The following is a 16,922-nucleotide window of genomic DNA, read 5'->3' as shown; positions in this document are numbered from 1 at the left end:
TTCGAATTAATCCATATTCGCAACTGCAGTCAGCTTATATTGGCAATGGATGAATATAGTAGTATATATTCGCAACCAAAGACTCCTCGGTTGAAACAAGGTGGATTTCCCGCATCCACTGGCAATCAACAGGAAAAGGCATTGACTAATGAAAATGGTGAGGAAAATCAAAAAATAGCGTCCGTTGAGGTGGCTACTAGTGATTCTCATAGTACACCTTTGACTGTATCTATTCCAACCTTTGAAAATGTTCAAACGTTACCTACACCGATGACCTACACTCCGTTATCCCCAGGGAATCTGTCTATGTCGCCCATTGACCAGTCTTCATTAAATATACCTAAAAGACGAAGCCATGCACGGTTATTGGATGATATGCTTTCTGCTGCACAACCAAACCAAAGAGTTGTTTCTGAACTTATCGCACCAGCTAATTTATCCCCCCAAAGGGTTGTTTCCCTACCGACAGTCACCGAAGAGGCTTCAGTAACTGATTCAGTCGAAAGTGATAACTGCACGAAAGAACCCTATTTGCCTGAAAGTGATGGTCTTACAGAAAAGCATGATGACGATATACTTCAGGGCTTCCTTTTAGACCATTGGGATCGGCCGTTATTATGGAAAAAGGTCAGACCGATTGGTTCAGGAAACTTTAGCAATGTGCTTTTATATGAACTGATAGACCAAAGTAATTCTAGATTGAAGCAAGTGGCCGTTAAACGACTCAAATATCCTGAGGAATTATTAAATGTTGAACAAATCAACACGTCGTTACGATATAAAGAAACCTTGTCCCGTTTGGAAAATTCTCTGACAAGGGAACTGCAGGTACTAAAATCATTAAATCATCCATGCATAGTTAAACTACTTGGAATTAATAATCCAATCTTTGTTACTAGCAAAAAACCTCTACGCGATTTCATTAAAAAAACCCCAAGAGCTCTGCCGCCTTGTGATATGATTATGTCTTATTGTCCTGCTGGAGACTTATTAGCTGCCGTCATGGCCCGTAATGGTAGGTTAGAAGCGTGGCTGATCCAAAGAATTTTTGCAGAATTAGTACTGGCAGTAAAATATTTGCACGGAAACAGTATCATTCATCGCGACTTAAAGTTAGAGAATATATTGCTAAAATATAGTTTTGATGATATCAATAGCTTTAGGGATTCACCCATTTACCACAAGCAAAATTTCATTGAGTTAGCAGATTTTGGTCTCTGTAAAAGGATTGAGAACAATGAGATGTGTACGGCAAGATGTGGATCAGAGGACTATGTCTCTCCAGAAATCCTCATGGGAGTTCCGTACGATGGCCATTTAAGTGACACGTGGGCCTTAGGTGTCATACTATACAGTTTGTTTGAGGATAGATTACCATTTGACCCTCCTCCAAACGCTTCAGCGAGACAGCGTAGCAGAGCTACGTCACACCGCATTGCTAGGTTTGACTGGAGATGGTACCGGTTAAGTGATGACGATACTAATGTGGGGAAACAGATCGTGGAGAATACGCTAACAAGAAAGAACCAACGTTGGTCGATTAATGAAATCTACGGGTCCCCGTTCGTTAAAACGATCGTTGATACTTTGGATTTTTCTTGAATAATGCCCACTGATGGAAATTGTTTTCGTTTTCTTCCTTATTCCTCACACTTGACAATCACTCAGCATATAGAAATTGTTCTAAAATATAATATACAGTTTCGTTACTCGACATTAGTAACACCACATTCCGCCTTTCTGTTTTGCATCTATTATAGCTTCTATCTGCGTACTGCCGTCTTCCCGACAATGTACACTATACAGCAAATATAGTTACGAATAAAAATATTTTTATTAGTACCATAATATTTAATTACATAGAAGACAACAAACAAGTAACGAGTCATGTAAAGCACATATTTTCGTCTTTTATTCTAGATTACTCATTCTTGTTCTTCAAGTTGATTCGCTTCTCCTTTTTAAGCTTTCACCTCCGGTTCTATTTCCTCTTCCTCATCCTCTTCATCATTTTCTTTAAAATCTCCCATATTCAAATTGCCACCACTTTGGGCCAATAATTGTTGCAATTGAGCCATATCTGGAGAACCAGCGCCACCGGCACCACCCATCATTTGGCTGAAGTCCATGCCACCGGCACCTCCAGCACCTCCGGCACCACCCATCATTTGGCTGAAGTCCATGCCACCGGCACCTCCAGCACCTCCAGCACCACCCATCATTTGGCTGAAATCCATTCCTTGGGCGGCATCATTACCTTCAGCTTCAACTTCATCTTGTTCATCTTCATCAACCCATTTATCGAAATCGGTTTTGATATATGGATACTTCACCTTTTCCTTTGTCAAACGTGGCCAGTATTCAGATTCTAGATCCTTCTTGTACAATTTCAAGAAATAGTGTTGGCCATTAGCAACTTTATGCATTGTTTTTTCAGGTATAATCTCCTTGTATAAATCAATGTGTAGTTGATAATGATGAACAATTTCATCACCAACATGAGGCTTTGATTGAGCCTTTAATTCAATGTAAGTTGGCTTAATGGTTAACTCAGGGGCGTCACAGTCTGCAATTGACACAGTGATTAAGACATAATTTCTTTCTGGATCAGTAGTACTAGACCTTTGAGCCCATGCGACTTGAGGATTGATAACTTTATCGGACATTACTATTACGAATCGGTGATCTTGGAAACTTGCACTTGAAATCGATTGAGCTCAGCAGGTTCCTCAAATAAGTTGTACATTGCCACCCATTTCGTCTTTTTATGCTTTTTCCCATGCTAATTCTTGCCTCTCCTCTCCGCCCCTTCAAAAAAATACTCAGAAGGCGGGTAGCATTAAACATCGAACAACTTGATGGTAACTTTTGTAGGTATATGTCTGCAATTAAATGATGAGGTGAGCCCTTAATAGCAACCCATCAACTCTTTGGTATAAAACATCCATACTGTGTATATATGAGAGGTTTTTATTTCGAAGGTATCCTAGGCCAATGGAAAAAATTATTATTTTCTTTTTTTAAAAAGAATGGACGAGTCCGGAATCGAACCGGAGACCTCTCCCATGCTAAGGGAGCGCGCTACCGACTACGCCACACGCCCTAATTATCTGTTATGTTTTTCATTCTTCACCTGAGTGAAGAGCTGCATGCTTAAAAAGAAGTTTGCAAAATTCTTCTCCAACAAACAATGCTCGATATCTTTACACTTGTACTTAGACCCTACTCATTTTCTTATGCTCTTTGTTTCGCAAAAGCATTGCGTTTTTAAATGACTCAAAGTGGACGTGACGTGCGAATGTTTAAAACGAGAACGAGAAACGAAAATAAAGCAAGCCTCACATGAACACATTAGAAGAGAAAATGGAGAAAACACTAGATATCTGTCAACTTGGTACCTTCTAGAGAAACTCCAATGTTTGAAATTAAACTCAATGATAGAATAACTGAATTTCTGCGAAAGTTCAAGGATAGCGCAAGATCAAACGAAGGAATTGATGAGGACGTTGATTTGTTCCTGCAGCGACATGCAATTCCTATCCAGTCACTTCTTTTTTATGTGAAAGAATACAGAAAAGACAGCGATCTACCTTGTTCAATAAGAGAACTTCTGAGACCTTTGGAATTCGAATTCAAGCCCAAGACTGTCAGAGGTTCACACTATTCAGAGGATTTTAAGAAAAATTTGGAATTTCTGAAATATCAGCAACAAGAGCTTGAATACCAAAGTATGGTCAAGAGAAGCAAGTCAGTCTTTTCACTTCAGGAGGAGGATGAGCTTACGCCTTCGCAAATCAATAAACAGATCAAGGAACAAGTTACTACTGTTTTCAACGTTCTTGTAAGTGTCGTATCGGTTGTTGTGGCCATTTGGTATTGGACAGGATCCTCGACAAACTTTCCAGTTCATGTTCGTCTTTTATTGTGCCTGTTCTTCGGAATATTAGTCTTAGTGGCAGATGTGGTTGTCTATAACAGTTATCTGAAAAAACTCGAAGAAGCAAAAGTAAAAGAAAAAACAAAAGTTGAGAAAAAGAAAGTTCTAAGCAAGATTACACTGTAATTAAGCATGTTATGGATAAGAACTGTGAGGTCCCAAGAGATATAACTCTCGAAACAGATTAATGGTGAATGGTATTCTGTTTGTTTATAATTACGTTTATAAAACTATAGTGTATGAATGTGAAATAAAAAATGCTCTATTATCCTCAATGCTACATGGTATGAAGAAAAAGGTTGTAACGAAACCATTAGTAAAGTAGAATTGTTCTGGCCAGTGGATGAAACTTCAAACCTCTGAGTTCTTTATATGAATTAATCATGGCCTAAAACTCTCGACTCTATTGAATAAACTAGTTTCATTGTTTGTTCCATGAAGGTCAGACACATGATTGTATGAGGTGCAATTCTGAACACTTGAGCTGCAAAACCCTTATATAAGGCGGTCACACCTTCAATTTTAACTGTTTTGACCAAACAATCTATAGGTCCCTTGTACAAGTCACCCTTTTGGTTATAGATTCTTGTCAAAATGACATCCCATGGGTTCATAACTACGGCAACACCTAACCCAGATATAGTACTAGCAGTTAAATGCAACGCTGGACCATCCTTCATCAGATCATTTTTGACTAAAAAGTTCTTTGCAGTGTTGTAAATAGGTAGTTGAACAGAGGAACCAGCACCTGTTCTCAAAATGGCCGCATCAATACCTCTGAACAGACCTTTGACACCTTCGGTTTTGAAAATGGTAACTAACCCATTCCAGACACCGGTGTAGTGCGTTTGCTCACCAATCTTTATAAACTCGGAATATGACTGAAGTCTTGTTTTCACTAAGAATAATGGAGAACCAATGACTGCACCAATTATACCAGATGCGGCACCAGAAAAGACGTTAATTCCGACACTCTGTACCTTATGTGGTTCTTGATCCGGGAAGAAAAGTTGATTTAATGATGATCTGATTGGCTCATAAAACCCTAATCTGGAACCATTTAGCCCAATTTGATAGATATAAGCAGCATTTAAACCTTTTTGTAGACCTTTTATACCCTCGTTTTTGAAAATTACCGCCATACCTTGGATTGGATTTTTGTAAACTCTCGCAGCTGAAGCTGACATCTCACCTTGAAGTTGCATTCTGATCTTGATCAATTCGATCGGATTAGTAACAGTAACAGCTATACAAGCTGCTAACCCACCAGCCACGAACGAACCAAACTTCGATATCTTCTGAGCGGCTGTTTTTTCAATTTGTTTATCTTGTTTAGAGTTGTCAGATGACATATTTGCTTACGATGTAATTCGATGAGTGTGCTTATGTCTGAGTTGCTATAGCAATCAAGAGAAAATTATTTCGGATGGGGTACTTGGGTGGGGGACATAATGGAAGAAAAAAGTAAATTTTAATGTTGTGTATAATTACGTAGTTTATATATATGCAGTATTTATCATTTAGCGACTTAGTCACAGCTTGAAATTTCAGCGGTGCTTAATGTTCTTTTTCTTCTTTTTTTTTTTTCGCAACAGAAGGCCGATTCCGCTGTAACTTGATGAGGTATTAAATGCCGGCTCTGTTTTCATGACCTCCTCTAACACATAGGCGGACCCTCTCTCGCAACCGGATAGCACCACGTGTAGATGAGACCATGTTCATGCCCTATTTAATTTGGGAGTGGAAAGACTCATCCTCTGTTTACTTCTCTTATAGTCCAAATGACGTCTCAATAGGCCCTAATGGAACACATCAGCCTAAGTCCGTTTCCGGCATCTTTCGGGGTTGTATGATTTTGTAAAAATGTGTCAGTAATGAAAAATAATAAAGATCTCTACAGAAAAAATAGTAGTATGTTATTTGCAGACATGTTTACGTACTAAAAACGTAGGATCAGGTAGATATTCCTTTTGTTTGGCAGCTTTCTATCTGAAATTATTGAGAACTGTACCACAGTCAGCACATGTAAAACCGCTATCGCCACCTGCAATTGGGTTTTTTGAAGCACATTCAAAATTAGATCCATTGCAGACGTCACATTTCAGCTTCGGGCATGTAGTGGAACTTCTTGGAATATCATGCGGTCCAAATACCGTAGAGTTCGTACTCTCGCTTCTCGACTTTAAGGATATAAAACTTCCATTGGATTTATTAAAGATCGAATTCTTGAAAATAGCGCTGGCTCTTGACGGCATGCCGGAAATCACTGGGCTATTATTAGAATGCTGCTCGTAAAAATCGTGGCTTGACCTACCGTTGTGTGTATTTGATGGTGGTGTAGTGCTAAACTCATTATCCTCTGTAGAACTTTTTTCTTCCATTCTATTTTCTAATATGTTGTCACCCTTGTGGCTGTTTATTTTACCAGCAGCCTCAAGGTGGAACAATTTGTACTCATGGAACTTTTCTATTATTTTCTTTCGTATTTCTGGTAAGATATCAGTCCTGAAAACACGGATCAGACCTTGATTATCTGTCGTTATTAGCATGGTTCCAACATTATTCACGACGTTCGATAGGTTTGAGCTGAATCCTCCTGTTTCTTTAATAAGATAATTGGGTTTGCTCTCACACTTTTCGCTAGATTCTGCATTATATTGGCCCAATTCCTTGAAATACTGTGAAGTCAGTTCGAAAATTAAATCGTTTGACAGCGACAGATTCTTAATTGCAACGTCAGGCGCAATGGAAGCACATGTGACGGGGGTATTATGGGCATGGAATGATATATAATGGTTGTTTTTGATAGCTTGAGAACCAACGGTTTGAGCTTGAGGGACATTTTTTGATGAGTTGGTAAAAGTATGTGAGCTGCTTTGGTTTGAGGTTTCTGTCAAAGCTTCATCATTCGTACTCTTATTAGAAACAATCCTCAGTAGCCCTTTTAAACTCATGTTTCCACTCAGCTTTTTCTTCCTATGTGGAGTGGCACAGTTCATTTCTGCTGATAGATTAAAAGATTGCATTTTCCAGGCGTAGAACCAATGATCATCACTACCCGTAAAAACTATAGGCTGGCTTTTCATCATTAAAAATTGACCTTTATGACGTGAGGAACCACTCTGGAATCCTTTGAAAACTTCTAAAGGTCTCTTTTCATTCAGATCGAAAATTTGAATTTTTGAATCATTTGTTGTAACTATTAATCTCAAATTTTTGTCTACTTTAGAAAAGAAACATTGTAAGCCAGTAATCCGAGGCCCGTGTTGGGCCTTTCCATATTCGGAGGATGGATGAAAGCTATTCTTAGTGGTTCCCTGAGTGCTTTTATCAGCTACATGGAATGAAGATACAAATTTTAATCCATGCGTCAGTAAAACATAAACGTATCCATTGAATGTACCAATAATTGTATATTCCCCGTCAGGGGGGGATAATGTTAAGGATGTTATCAAATCTTTACAATCGAAGGCATAAGAAACTTCATTGTCAAGTATGGACCATAATCTACACCTGTGATCTAAGCATCCTGTTATCATGAAACGATCGTCGTTGGGAAAAAATATGGCGGAGGTGACAAAATCTGGGTGTACAAACGTTTTTAAGGAACATTTCCTCTCAGGGTGCCATAGTTTTGCAGTTTTGTCCATTGAAGCTGTTATTAGAAATCCATTTTTGGACCAGTTCGCATCTAAAATATCTAAAGCGTGCTCCATAAAAACCCTGAAAACATCAGAATAGAAAACGGGCGCGTATAAATGTAATTGTTTCGAAGATCCTTCAAACTGCTCGCTTGGTTTTAAATCATTACTTGATATGGAGCCGTTATGAGAACTAATGCTGGCCAGATGTCTTTGGATTTTTAGCGAGTTTGCTCTGGATGCACTAACTGAATTTTCTGAGCGTCCCATTTCGGATCTCTTAACTGGCGAGTTTATGACTTTCCAGAGATGCAAAGAGCCATCTTTACAACCAATAACCATATACTTACCATCATGACTGAATGTACAGCAGCATATTGAATTCTTGAAAAGCTCTGAATTAGCAACTGCAGATTCTCCTTGATAGGTTGCATTTTTGTATACATCGGGGATTTTTAGCTCTTGAGCCAAGAACATTCTATCAAATTGTTCCAAGTCTTCCTTTTTCTTGAATATTTTAATATATGCAGGTTCCTCGAGATAGTTTTCGAAATATTTCCTATCAAATAGATCAAAATACCATCGGTCGTTCTCATTGAGATTATTGTACCCGTTTGAAACCACTGAGTTTCTGTGAAGTGTTTTTCTCAGCCTTGTGCCGTAATCTATATTGTCAATAAACCTTAACTGAGCAGGAACTATATCCGCAGAGTAACCTCCATCATATCTAGTAGAGCTTCTCTTTGAATCTGCAATAGAAGAATGTCGGCTCCTGTCGCCTGGTATGTTCAAATGTTTCATTTGACTCGTTTCTTCAGGATTTACAGGCACTGCATTGCGATCACCCTCGTTGGAGTTCAGGATTTTATTGTAACTTAAAGTGCTTGTTTTTGACTTGAACATTTTACAGGCGCCTACTGCACGAATAGTAGTTCTGTGTTAATGAGGATTTAAAATCAATACTGAGCAATAGTAACAATTGACGTCTTCCACGGCTACCGCTTATATGCTTTTCGTGTTTTCGTCGCACTGTTAAGATAAAGCACTTGTTCAAGTTCCTCAAAATAGTGGGATATCTATACTAAACTCAGTATATGCCTGCTAGTTGTGTGTTAGTTGTTTTCAAAGGTAATCCCTACTTGACGCAAATACCCTTTTTATGAAAACTCCGTTACGCATTTTTAAATTGCTAGCGGTGCATTAAAACGGGATTTTTCATACCGTATTGGCGGTTATGCTAAATAAAGAGAAAACGATGCCCAAGGAACCCAAATAGGTTTCAGAAGAATGATCATATTGATATCACTCATTCCATCTAAGGGCTGGATCCAAATTAGTAAGCTTATCGGGAAATTTTTTTTTGTGGTAAAGCATCTCTTTTAATATTTAGTTCTTGCATATTGGCTTTAGATAGAATTGTATAATATGTAACAAAGAAAAAAATAGCAAATGTAAGATGTAATCAACATTTTTTTTATTTCTTTATTCTTGTACGGCAACGATCGTAATCTACAAGGCATCAGAGACGCCACTCGTGATTAGTTCACGAGTCTGCCTGGCTGTTACAAGTCACCTCCCGAACGCCGTCGTCAATAATAATTACAATAGTTTCACTATTTACGTTACTTTTTACTTATGGCCAGATGGCAGGGTAAGCTGCAAGGCTTTTGAAAAAGTAAAGAATTGACTATTTTCGCAAGAACAATGCCAAAAGTTTCAAATTTGCTCCATTCAAGTGGCCCAAATAAGATAGCTTCCCTCTGCGAACAAAGCAACAGAACACATTGAGCCCAGAAACATGTCCGTGAAACCCATTGACAATTTCATTATGAACAGTGTTCGCCTTTTTGAGGTGAATCCATCTCAAACACTCTTCTCTATATCATATAAACCGCCTACGCCAAAGAGAGACACCAAAGTCTCCTTTAGAACTCATAACTCGCATTTATCCTCGAACTATAGATATACTACTAATAAGAGTAAAGATGTTTCAAGATTGCTTAGTGCGTTAGGCCCACGAGGCGTGTCTATAACTCCAGGTAAAATCGAAAAAATAGCACAATTGAAGAAGAAGCAAAAGAACAGCACGATAAAAGAATCAGGTAAAAAAGCAAAAGGTAAAAGCATCCAAGACGTTGTGGGTCTAGCCACTTTAATTGTCAACACAGATGTTGAAAAGAGCGATCCCGCGGCCAAGAAAACTGCTACGGGGCAGAAACAAAATGCAAATGCTGTCCAAGATAGCAATAGTAACTCTTCAGCTTCAAAAAAGAAAAAAAATAAAAACAAGGGCAAGAAGAAGCGTTAAGCAATCCATTTGTAAGAGAAGATTGAATATGAATGAAAAATAATATATATATATTTAGATAATAAACTTACCTAAACCATCGAATTGAAAAAAAAAGCCAGTAGGAATGTGTATATAGTGTATGCGTAAATTGAGGGTAAAAAAAACCAAATTTAATAATCGTCCCTTATTTTCTCGATCTCTTCTTCCTTTTAGAAGATTTGCCTCTGTTTTTTTGACGTTTTTTGGTAGATTTATTTTTAGAGTTCTTATTGATAGCTCCATCAGAGAGTTCATGGGGGGTATTTGAATTTCTGGATCTTTTATTACTATCATCTTCCAATAACGGAGAAGTTTCGCTGTATTCAGCATTTTCGTCATTATTGTTAGCATTATTGTTAGCGTTACTATCGTCGTAGACATTATTTTCTCTGTCAAAATTAGAAGAGATTCTTTCATACGTCCCAACAGATCGCGGGGGCCTACTTGTTTGCCCTATTATTCCAGAGGATGACCCCTCTTTAATTTTCATACTACCGAAGAAATTATCAGCATCCGCATATCTTGGTGGAAGCTCTTCTCCTCTTTGCAAAATGGTGTCCTTGTTAATCTCAGTTCCATTATACGCAGGAGGAATCCCAATTTGGCCATAAACACTCCCAAATGCATATTTTTTCACATTGGCTTCTATAAAGACGAATCCAACTTGACCCAAATTAACATGTAATTCAACCTCATCCGACGTCATTTCATCACTTTCATTATGCGGATCGTGAACTCTTTGAAGATCCTTGGCGACTTCAATATCTTTACCTTCGGAGAGAGCTTCACGGAAGCTAATGTTATCCGGGTCTTCCAATAGACCATCCCTCGTATATGTTCTTGTATATGCAGCATTAAACGCGCCAATTCCAATGAAAAGATCGATGCCAATATTTTGTGTTACGTCCATTAATTTTTTCCCATTATGTGTAATGAAGATTGTACCTGTCTTATATCTGTAACCGAATCCCACCGTATCACCTTCTTCCAATTTTGGTAATAACGTGCTGGCAGTAAAGGGGTTATTTATTCTCAGTTTTCCAGTAGACTCGTAAGCAATGGAGTATTTGGCCATGCCTGGTACCCTGAAGTAAGGATAAGGTACAGTAGTCAAACCTATACTGAATATACTATTGGATTTTTGAATGTGCCTGAAAATCTTAACTTCGAAGTATACCGCGTCCTTTCTATTATGGGGTAGAGGATAATTCATTACAGTGGATGAGCTCTTATTGAATTTTGAAAATTGAATATCTAGTTTATCTTGAACAATAAAACTGGGTAGAAAGTTCCCATACTCGTCTATATTATCATTAATGCTGGGCAGCAAAAAGTAGCTTTGAATTCCGCGATCCTTAATAAACTGCTGGTCATCATTATCCAAATACGTGCCAAATTCCTTCACCATTGGCGGGCTCATCATCTGAAACTCTTTCGCTCTTATGTACAACTCAACTTCATACGCGGACATCTTTGGTAACTCTTCAAGTTCTCTTTCCTGAAGAACAATCTCATCATCAAACCCACCAGGGGATGCAAAACTCGAATCCAACAAGATACCACTATGTTTTTTACCAAATAAAGAATGCAAAGTCCCTGATGTTCGTGTGCCTAGGGCATTCTCTTCGTCGTATTCCGATTCATCATCACCACAAAAGGTAACATAAGCTGCTATTACTACCAAGATGAGCATCAATATCGCAAACGTAATAGAAAGACTTATTAAGAAAGCCAGACTGATAGCCGCAGAATCTGAATCCATAGGGGGCGTTGGCACCATGTTAGGGTCACCTACCTTGAAATCATGGTTCGGACTCTCTAGATTACCAAAAGAGCTATCCAAAGCTTCATTAAAAGTGACATACATTGTTCTTGTATACCTTCAAGTCTTTCTCTTGTTCCTAGTTACAGGTAAAATAGACAAAAGAAAAACGGTTACTGCTTGATCTGCCGCTTTGTTTAACAATACCTTCTATCGACTTTACTGAGTATAAATAAGTTCAGGTGACCTGAGTACAATCTGCTCGGATACATGAGATTTGACTCAAGAACCCCTCCCCACAGAAACTCTTTAATAAGCAAAACCTGCGAATGCAAAGCGCGTACGTAATAAGTGACAATAATGAACAAGCGTTCTAAATTGCAAAACATCGTAAAGAATATATATTGTGGAAATAAAAACACTAATAGTTTATAGTATCTAGAAATCTAAAAAAATGTGTTAAATGCATCTATGCTATATATCCCCATTTCACTCATTAATAGGATGACCATGGTATGTCATTAGTTAGTGATGAACATGTCTCGAAGATATTTATGGAAAAAAAACGTTAGTCATCTGACCCATCACTTTCATATTCGCCGCTTGCTTCACTCCACTCTATGTAGTATTCCTTCATTAAAATCTTATAGTTTTTCAGGAACAGAGGATCAAATGGGAAGTAACTCTGCAGGTCAATAAATTGCTGTCGAGTGGCCAACGACCAAGAAGATGATGCAGTGTTTGCTTGTACCGAATTTTCCTTCCTGTCGCTATCAGCCTTGCCGATAATTCCTCTCAGTCTTTCATTATTATTGTTTTCAATTATGCTAAAGCAGTACGCAACACTTTCTTGTTGGGCAATACGAGCAAACATCAGCATAACATTTTCATTGCAAAACTTTAATGGGTTAAATTTTGAAATGACCATTCTTTGAAAGAACTTATCCAGTTCACATTCCCAGTTACCGTCAGTATCTCTGAAGATGTTGTGCCTGAAGCAGAAGATGTAACAAAGTGCTTGGAATGCAGCATAGAAATGTTTAAACCTTTCCATACCCCCACGTTGGTCAACTTCTTCCTCTCTTTCGATAACATATCTGTTTAACCACGACGTTAAATAGCTTGCAACGAAAATGATTTGAGTTCTGGAAAGTTTCTTGGCCCTTGCAATATATGATCCCAAATATTGTAATGACTTAATCTTCTTCTCTGCAGCTTCGTTGGCGGCAAATGATATATCTATAAGTGTGACTAAAAATGAATCCATTAGTTCTAGTTGTTGTTGTGAAACATGAAACATAATATATTGAATCGATCTGGTATAATACGTGGGTAGAACGTGTGTTTTGAATAATGTTGTTAAAGTATTGAATACTCCTACCCCTTCGCCACTTTCTAAGCTTTCTGGCGTTACTTGCTCCTCTACATGGGTGCTTACTAATGTTAAGATAGAGTCCAATTTGGTAGAAAGTTCTTTGATTCCTTGCGTCAACTCCACATTATATTCTTCTGCACCGTCCATACCTTCAATGATGTCCAAATCTTCACTGTCACTTTGATTAGCGTCTGTTTCTCCGGATCTTAACTCTTCATTACCGCTATCCTCGCAGTTTTCGTCATTATCGTCTCTTGAATCATCCTCTAAATCGTCGTCATCCTCTATATCAACTTCCTCTAGGTCATCATCATCTACATCATCATCCAATTCATCCAATTCATTTTGTAATTCAACATCAATCGAAATAATTTTTTCTATCAGTAAGGACCAGATTTGGAACCCTAGTTCGGAGCAGTAGCCTCTCAATTTCAGCAAATTTGAAGTGTAATTAACCAATTTTCTCCGAGTATCGTTTTTATTTGGGAAAAATTTGGCCAAATATGTATCTATGAATCCCATCGAAGAGGGGATCATCCTTAAGAAATACTTAAGCATGTCATGATGACACACTGTCTGTTCGATTGGTAAAATAAAACAAGATACCAGTATCATCGAAACGTCTTGCCACCATTTGGGTATACTCGAGCAAAGGATTTTGATGAAATATATATATTTACTTAGAGTTTGTGGAGGCAATTCCCACCACTTCTCAAAGTTTATAATAGATTGTATGAGGAAAGTTCCCCTGGAGGATTCTATCCTGTTAATATTACTAGATAAGATATCCAAAAGAATATTGAAATTCTTATCATCGATTCTCTCAGGATTCTTTTTCGGAAGCGCTACTTGATTGGCAATTATGCCGATCTGGGTTGAATCATTCTTATCCAGATCATCTAGGGCAGATTTCACGAACCTGCTATACATGGCTGTTGAAAACTCTTCATCTTTTATTTCCTCTGATTGAAGTGTTACCAGGCCAGTATTATCGGAAAACTGGACCTTTCTTTTTTTTGGATCCATAGGAGCTACAAAGTCCTGGGGTGGTCGTTTACTGGCATTCTCAAAAGCCATCATCTTGTCTTCTGTTGCCTTGCACAAAATTTATTTCTTTACCAGAAAGTGTATCCGCAGTTATTAAAGTAAGAGTTTTAGCGATCGGGACTTGTATTACTTTGAATTAGAACACTAATTAAAGCAACCTTATGTTTTCGAAGGGAGAAACTACACCAAACGAGAGATGCTCATCAAAATGTCTTTTATACAAGGAGAAAATTTTCAACACCTTTTTTTTTTTTTTTTACTTTCCGCCGTCTCATCGGTACAGATGTCGGAAGGGTAAGAGGGAAAATCCTTTATCTAATCATAATAAGTTGAGACGATAAGCAATGACTATGAAACATAAGCCACACATGTGTGAAGTATTGGCCACGTTCAAAATATCGGCCCTGAAACATATATTGTACCATATGTACAACTTCTTTTTGTCTCGAGCAAAGGAAGTAACGGAAAAGAAAACCTTTTTTATATAAAGTATGTCATGAGCAAACTAGTTGATAATGAATTCACTAAGTCTATCTAATGCTTCTACCTTGCACCATTGAGCTACCAAGCTGTTCATTTCCAACGTATGTCCAGCCACCAAATTGCTTTTGAACACTTTCACTCAAGTATTCATCTACCACACTATCAATTGGCTTCTCCCTGGTAAATTCCTCATCAAAGTTACTAGTATCCATGGAATTACTAACAGCTGGTTTATATGGTGGAATATAACCCTTCATCAACAGACGCTTCCATGATAATTGACTGAAAAAAGGATGGTTCCGAATTTCGTCGGCACCATTGTAGCCCAATCTTCTTGTCGGATCACGACTTAGTAACCCAATCAATAAATCCTTCGCATCTCTATCAAATCCATCTGGGAAAACTAGTGGCTCTTGTAAAATCTTCTTATACATTTTTGGAACATCTTCGTCATAATAAGGAGGAAGGCCTGTGAGCATCTCGTATAACAAGACTCCCAATGTCCACCAATCTACCGCCTTTGTATAACCCAAACCTAATAATAGTTCTGGTGCCAAGTATTCTGGGGTCCCACAAAAGGTATCTGTCTTATCTTCATCCTTCATATTCAATTTACACAGTCCAAAATCACAAAGGGCAATATGGCCTTGATAATCCAATAAAATATTCTCTGGTTTCAAGTCACGATAGATGACATCTAGTTTGTGCAAGTTATCTAACGCACATAACAATTCTGCGGTATAAAACCTAGCGCGTGATAAATCAAACCTCCCTTCCTTTTGTAGGTGATAAAACAACTCACCACCATTGATAAACGCTAAAACAAAATATAATTTTTCCGGTGATTGGAAAGAAAACTTCAAAGGCACAATAAATGGACAATCGACGCGTGCTAGAACTGTTCTTTCCGCCAACGTATGCGTGACTTCGGATTTAGAGACAATGTATGATTTTCTGATCGCTTTCAAAGCGTAAACTTTTTGTGTATCTTTCTTTCTAACTTGCATCACTTTACCAAATGAACCCTTACCGATAACCTTCAAAAGGTCGAAATCATCGATGGACAAGGGTTTATTTCTTGAAGGTTTATAGTCAATGCTAATATTGATCTTACCTAAGCCATTATCCAGTGTGATCCAGTGGTGGTTATATAGTCTAATACTGGCTGCAGAGTCAAAACTCAAGTTGATGGGCAAATGGAAAGAGTCTAAATGTATATCTTGATTGGAATTTATTTTATCAAAGATAGTTTGTAGCTTCTCGTCTTGTAAACCCATTTCCTGTTGCCATGTCTTTGATGGCAAAAGAATGGAGGGAATCCTTGCAAATACATCAATCTTTAAATACGGTAATTTTCTTGTTACATCAAATGTAGATATCTTGTTGAAACCAGGTTTAGCAATCGTACCATATTCTGCCTCGATAGTGGCAACTGTATTATCAAATTCAATAGTGAAATAGAGTAGCGGATTCAAGGTAGAGGACCCTGGTAACATGATAGTAGATGGAATGAACTTCGCTGCTGACTCACTAGAAATTAAATCCTCATCAGCTGGACCTTGGTTCTTTAGTTGAACACGGGTCAACTGCGCGATTAAAGCATCTACTTCTTTGCTAATCTCCTTATGTGGCGGTGGAACACCGGATGCCAATAGTTTATTCAATATTTGTTCGCTTGAAGTAATAGGAAAAGGTAAAATAAAGTCATCACCATTATATACCTTGATAGTCATCATTCCTGAACTTGAGGTGGCATCGTTGGGTGTCCCCGTAGAACCAATATCCGCTGTTTCCTCTAAATTGGGAGATGGGTTGCTGGTTTCTGAGTTGCCGACATTTGAATCTCGTACAGTAGAGGTCGATGAAGACGCATCGTATGAAACACGAACCGGAACCACTGAAGAATTCGATGGATTTATCGTACCTTTCCTGTCCAAAGATGAACGAGTAATTGAAGCATCATGTCCGCCGGCAGTTGTTTGATTATTCTGCTGTTCTTCCTTTTTAGAGGAGTGAAAAAACCCACTATGTTTGGCCTCTTTCTCTTCTTTAGATTTTCCAAACTTAAACTTTGACTTCCAAGAATACATTTTTTGAAACTGTATGAATCTTTGTTAATGTGATAGTCACTTTGAAATAATCGATTGCCCGCTGTATACAAAGGAATTGTGAAGTAATATATCAAAGGGAATAAAAGCCTCAAAATCTAATCAAACACAAACAGACCAATTCTAAAAGATATAGGAACGAAAAATAAATTCAACTGTTGTCAATGTGAAGATAGTGTTGATTACCGTTGGCTCGTTCGGGATAAGAATTTTTTAAGCCTTCCAATAGGGGCATGTTTT

The 16,922-nt window shown here is 38.0% G+C and overlaps 9 protein-coding genes and 1 non-coding gene across 10 annotated transcripts; 3 read left to right on the top strand and 7 right to left on the bottom strand.

Moving 5' to 3' along the window:
* Nucleotides 1-45: 45 nt before the first annotated feature.
* PRR1 (serine/threonine protein kinase PRR1) lies at nt 46-1,602 on the top strand (the record flags this gene model as incomplete). Its single annotated transcript, XM_033911622.1, has 1 exon — nt 46-1,602. The coding sequence occupies one exon, from the start codon at nt 46-48 to the stop codon at nt 1,600-1,602; it is 1,557 nt and encodes a 518-aa protein (XP_033767513.1).
* Nucleotides 1,603-1,961: 359 nt separating this feature from the next.
* Nucleotides 1,962-2,666, bottom strand: SBA1 (Hsp90 cochaperone SBA1; the record flags this gene model as incomplete). Its single annotated transcript, XM_033911621.1, has 1 exon — nt 1,962-2,666. The coding sequence occupies one exon, from the start codon at nt 2,664-2,666 to the stop codon at nt 1,962-1,964; it is 705 nt and encodes a 234-aa protein (XP_033767512.1).
* A 364-nt stretch (nt 2,667-3,030) lies between these two features.
* SPAR_Ktrna7A lies at nt 3,031-3,103 on the bottom strand. The gene has a single exon. It is a non-coding gene; the product is annotated as a tRNA-Ala (tRNA).
* A 312-nt stretch (nt 3,104-3,415) lies between these two features.
* On the top strand, nt 3,416-4,063 carry VPH2 (Vph2p; the record flags this gene model as incomplete). The annotated part of the gene is made up of 1 exon (XM_033911620.1): nt 3,416-4,063. The coding sequence occupies one exon, from the start codon at nt 3,416-3,418 to the stop codon at nt 4,061-4,063; it is 648 nt and encodes a 215-aa protein (XP_033767511.1).
* A 251-nt stretch (nt 4,064-4,314) lies between these two features.
* On the bottom strand, nt 4,315-5,289 carry OAC1 (Oac1p; the record flags this gene model as incomplete). Its single annotated transcript, XM_033911619.1, has 1 exon — nt 4,315-5,289. The coding sequence occupies one exon, from the start codon at nt 5,287-5,289 to the stop codon at nt 4,315-4,317; it is 975 nt and encodes a 324-aa protein (XP_033767510.1).
* Nucleotides 5,290-5,922: 633 nt separating this feature from the next.
* On the bottom strand, nt 5,923-8,481 carry DGR2 (Dgr2p; the record flags this gene model as incomplete). Its single annotated transcript, XM_033911618.1, has 1 exon — nt 5,923-8,481. The coding sequence occupies one exon, from the start codon at nt 8,479-8,481 to the stop codon at nt 5,923-5,925; it is 2,559 nt and encodes an 852-aa protein (XP_033767509.1).
* An 895-nt stretch (nt 8,482-9,376) lies between these two features.
* SRP21 (signal recognition particle subunit SRP21) lies at nt 9,377-9,886 on the top strand (the record flags this gene model as incomplete). Its single annotated transcript, XM_033911617.1, has 1 exon — nt 9,377-9,886. The coding sequence occupies one exon, from the start codon at nt 9,377-9,379 to the stop codon at nt 9,884-9,886; it is 510 nt and encodes a 169-aa protein (XP_033767508.1).
* A 166-nt stretch (nt 9,887-10,052) lies between these two features.
* On the bottom strand, nt 10,053-11,774 carry SSH4 (Ssh4p; the record flags this gene model as incomplete). Its single annotated transcript, XM_033911616.1, has 1 exon — nt 10,053-11,774. The coding sequence occupies one exon, from the start codon at nt 11,772-11,774 to the stop codon at nt 10,053-10,055; it is 1,722 nt and encodes a 573-aa protein (XP_033767507.1).
* Nucleotides 11,775-12,237: 463 nt separating this feature from the next.
* On the bottom strand, nt 12,238-14,121 carry RRN3 (rDNA-binding RNA polymerase I transcriptional factor; the record flags this gene model as incomplete). Its single annotated transcript, XM_033911615.1, has 1 exon — nt 12,238-14,121. The coding sequence occupies one exon, from the start codon at nt 14,119-14,121 to the stop codon at nt 12,238-12,240; it is 1,884 nt and encodes a 627-aa protein (XP_033767506.1).
* Nucleotides 14,122-14,621: 500 nt separating this feature from the next.
* On the bottom strand, nt 14,622-16,664 carry YPK1 (serine/threonine protein kinase YPK1; the record flags this gene model as incomplete). Its single annotated transcript, XM_033911614.1, has 1 exon — nt 14,622-16,664. One exon carries the CDS (start codon nt 16,662-16,664, stop codon nt 14,622-14,624), a length of 2,043 nt encoding a protein of 680 aa, XP_033767505.1.
* Nucleotides 16,665-16,922: the final 258 nt, after the last annotated feature.

This window comes from Saccharomyces paradoxus, chromosome XI (genome assembly GCF_002079055.1).
Source record: "Saccharomyces paradoxus chromosome XI, complete sequence".
NCBI classification, from domain to species: domain Eukaryota; kingdom Fungi; phylum Ascomycota; class Saccharomycetes; order Saccharomycetales; family Saccharomycetaceae; genus Saccharomyces; species Saccharomyces paradoxus.
The sequence above is the reverse complement of the archived record's forward strand: the minus strand, read 5'-3'. Positions and strand labels throughout refer to the sequence as shown.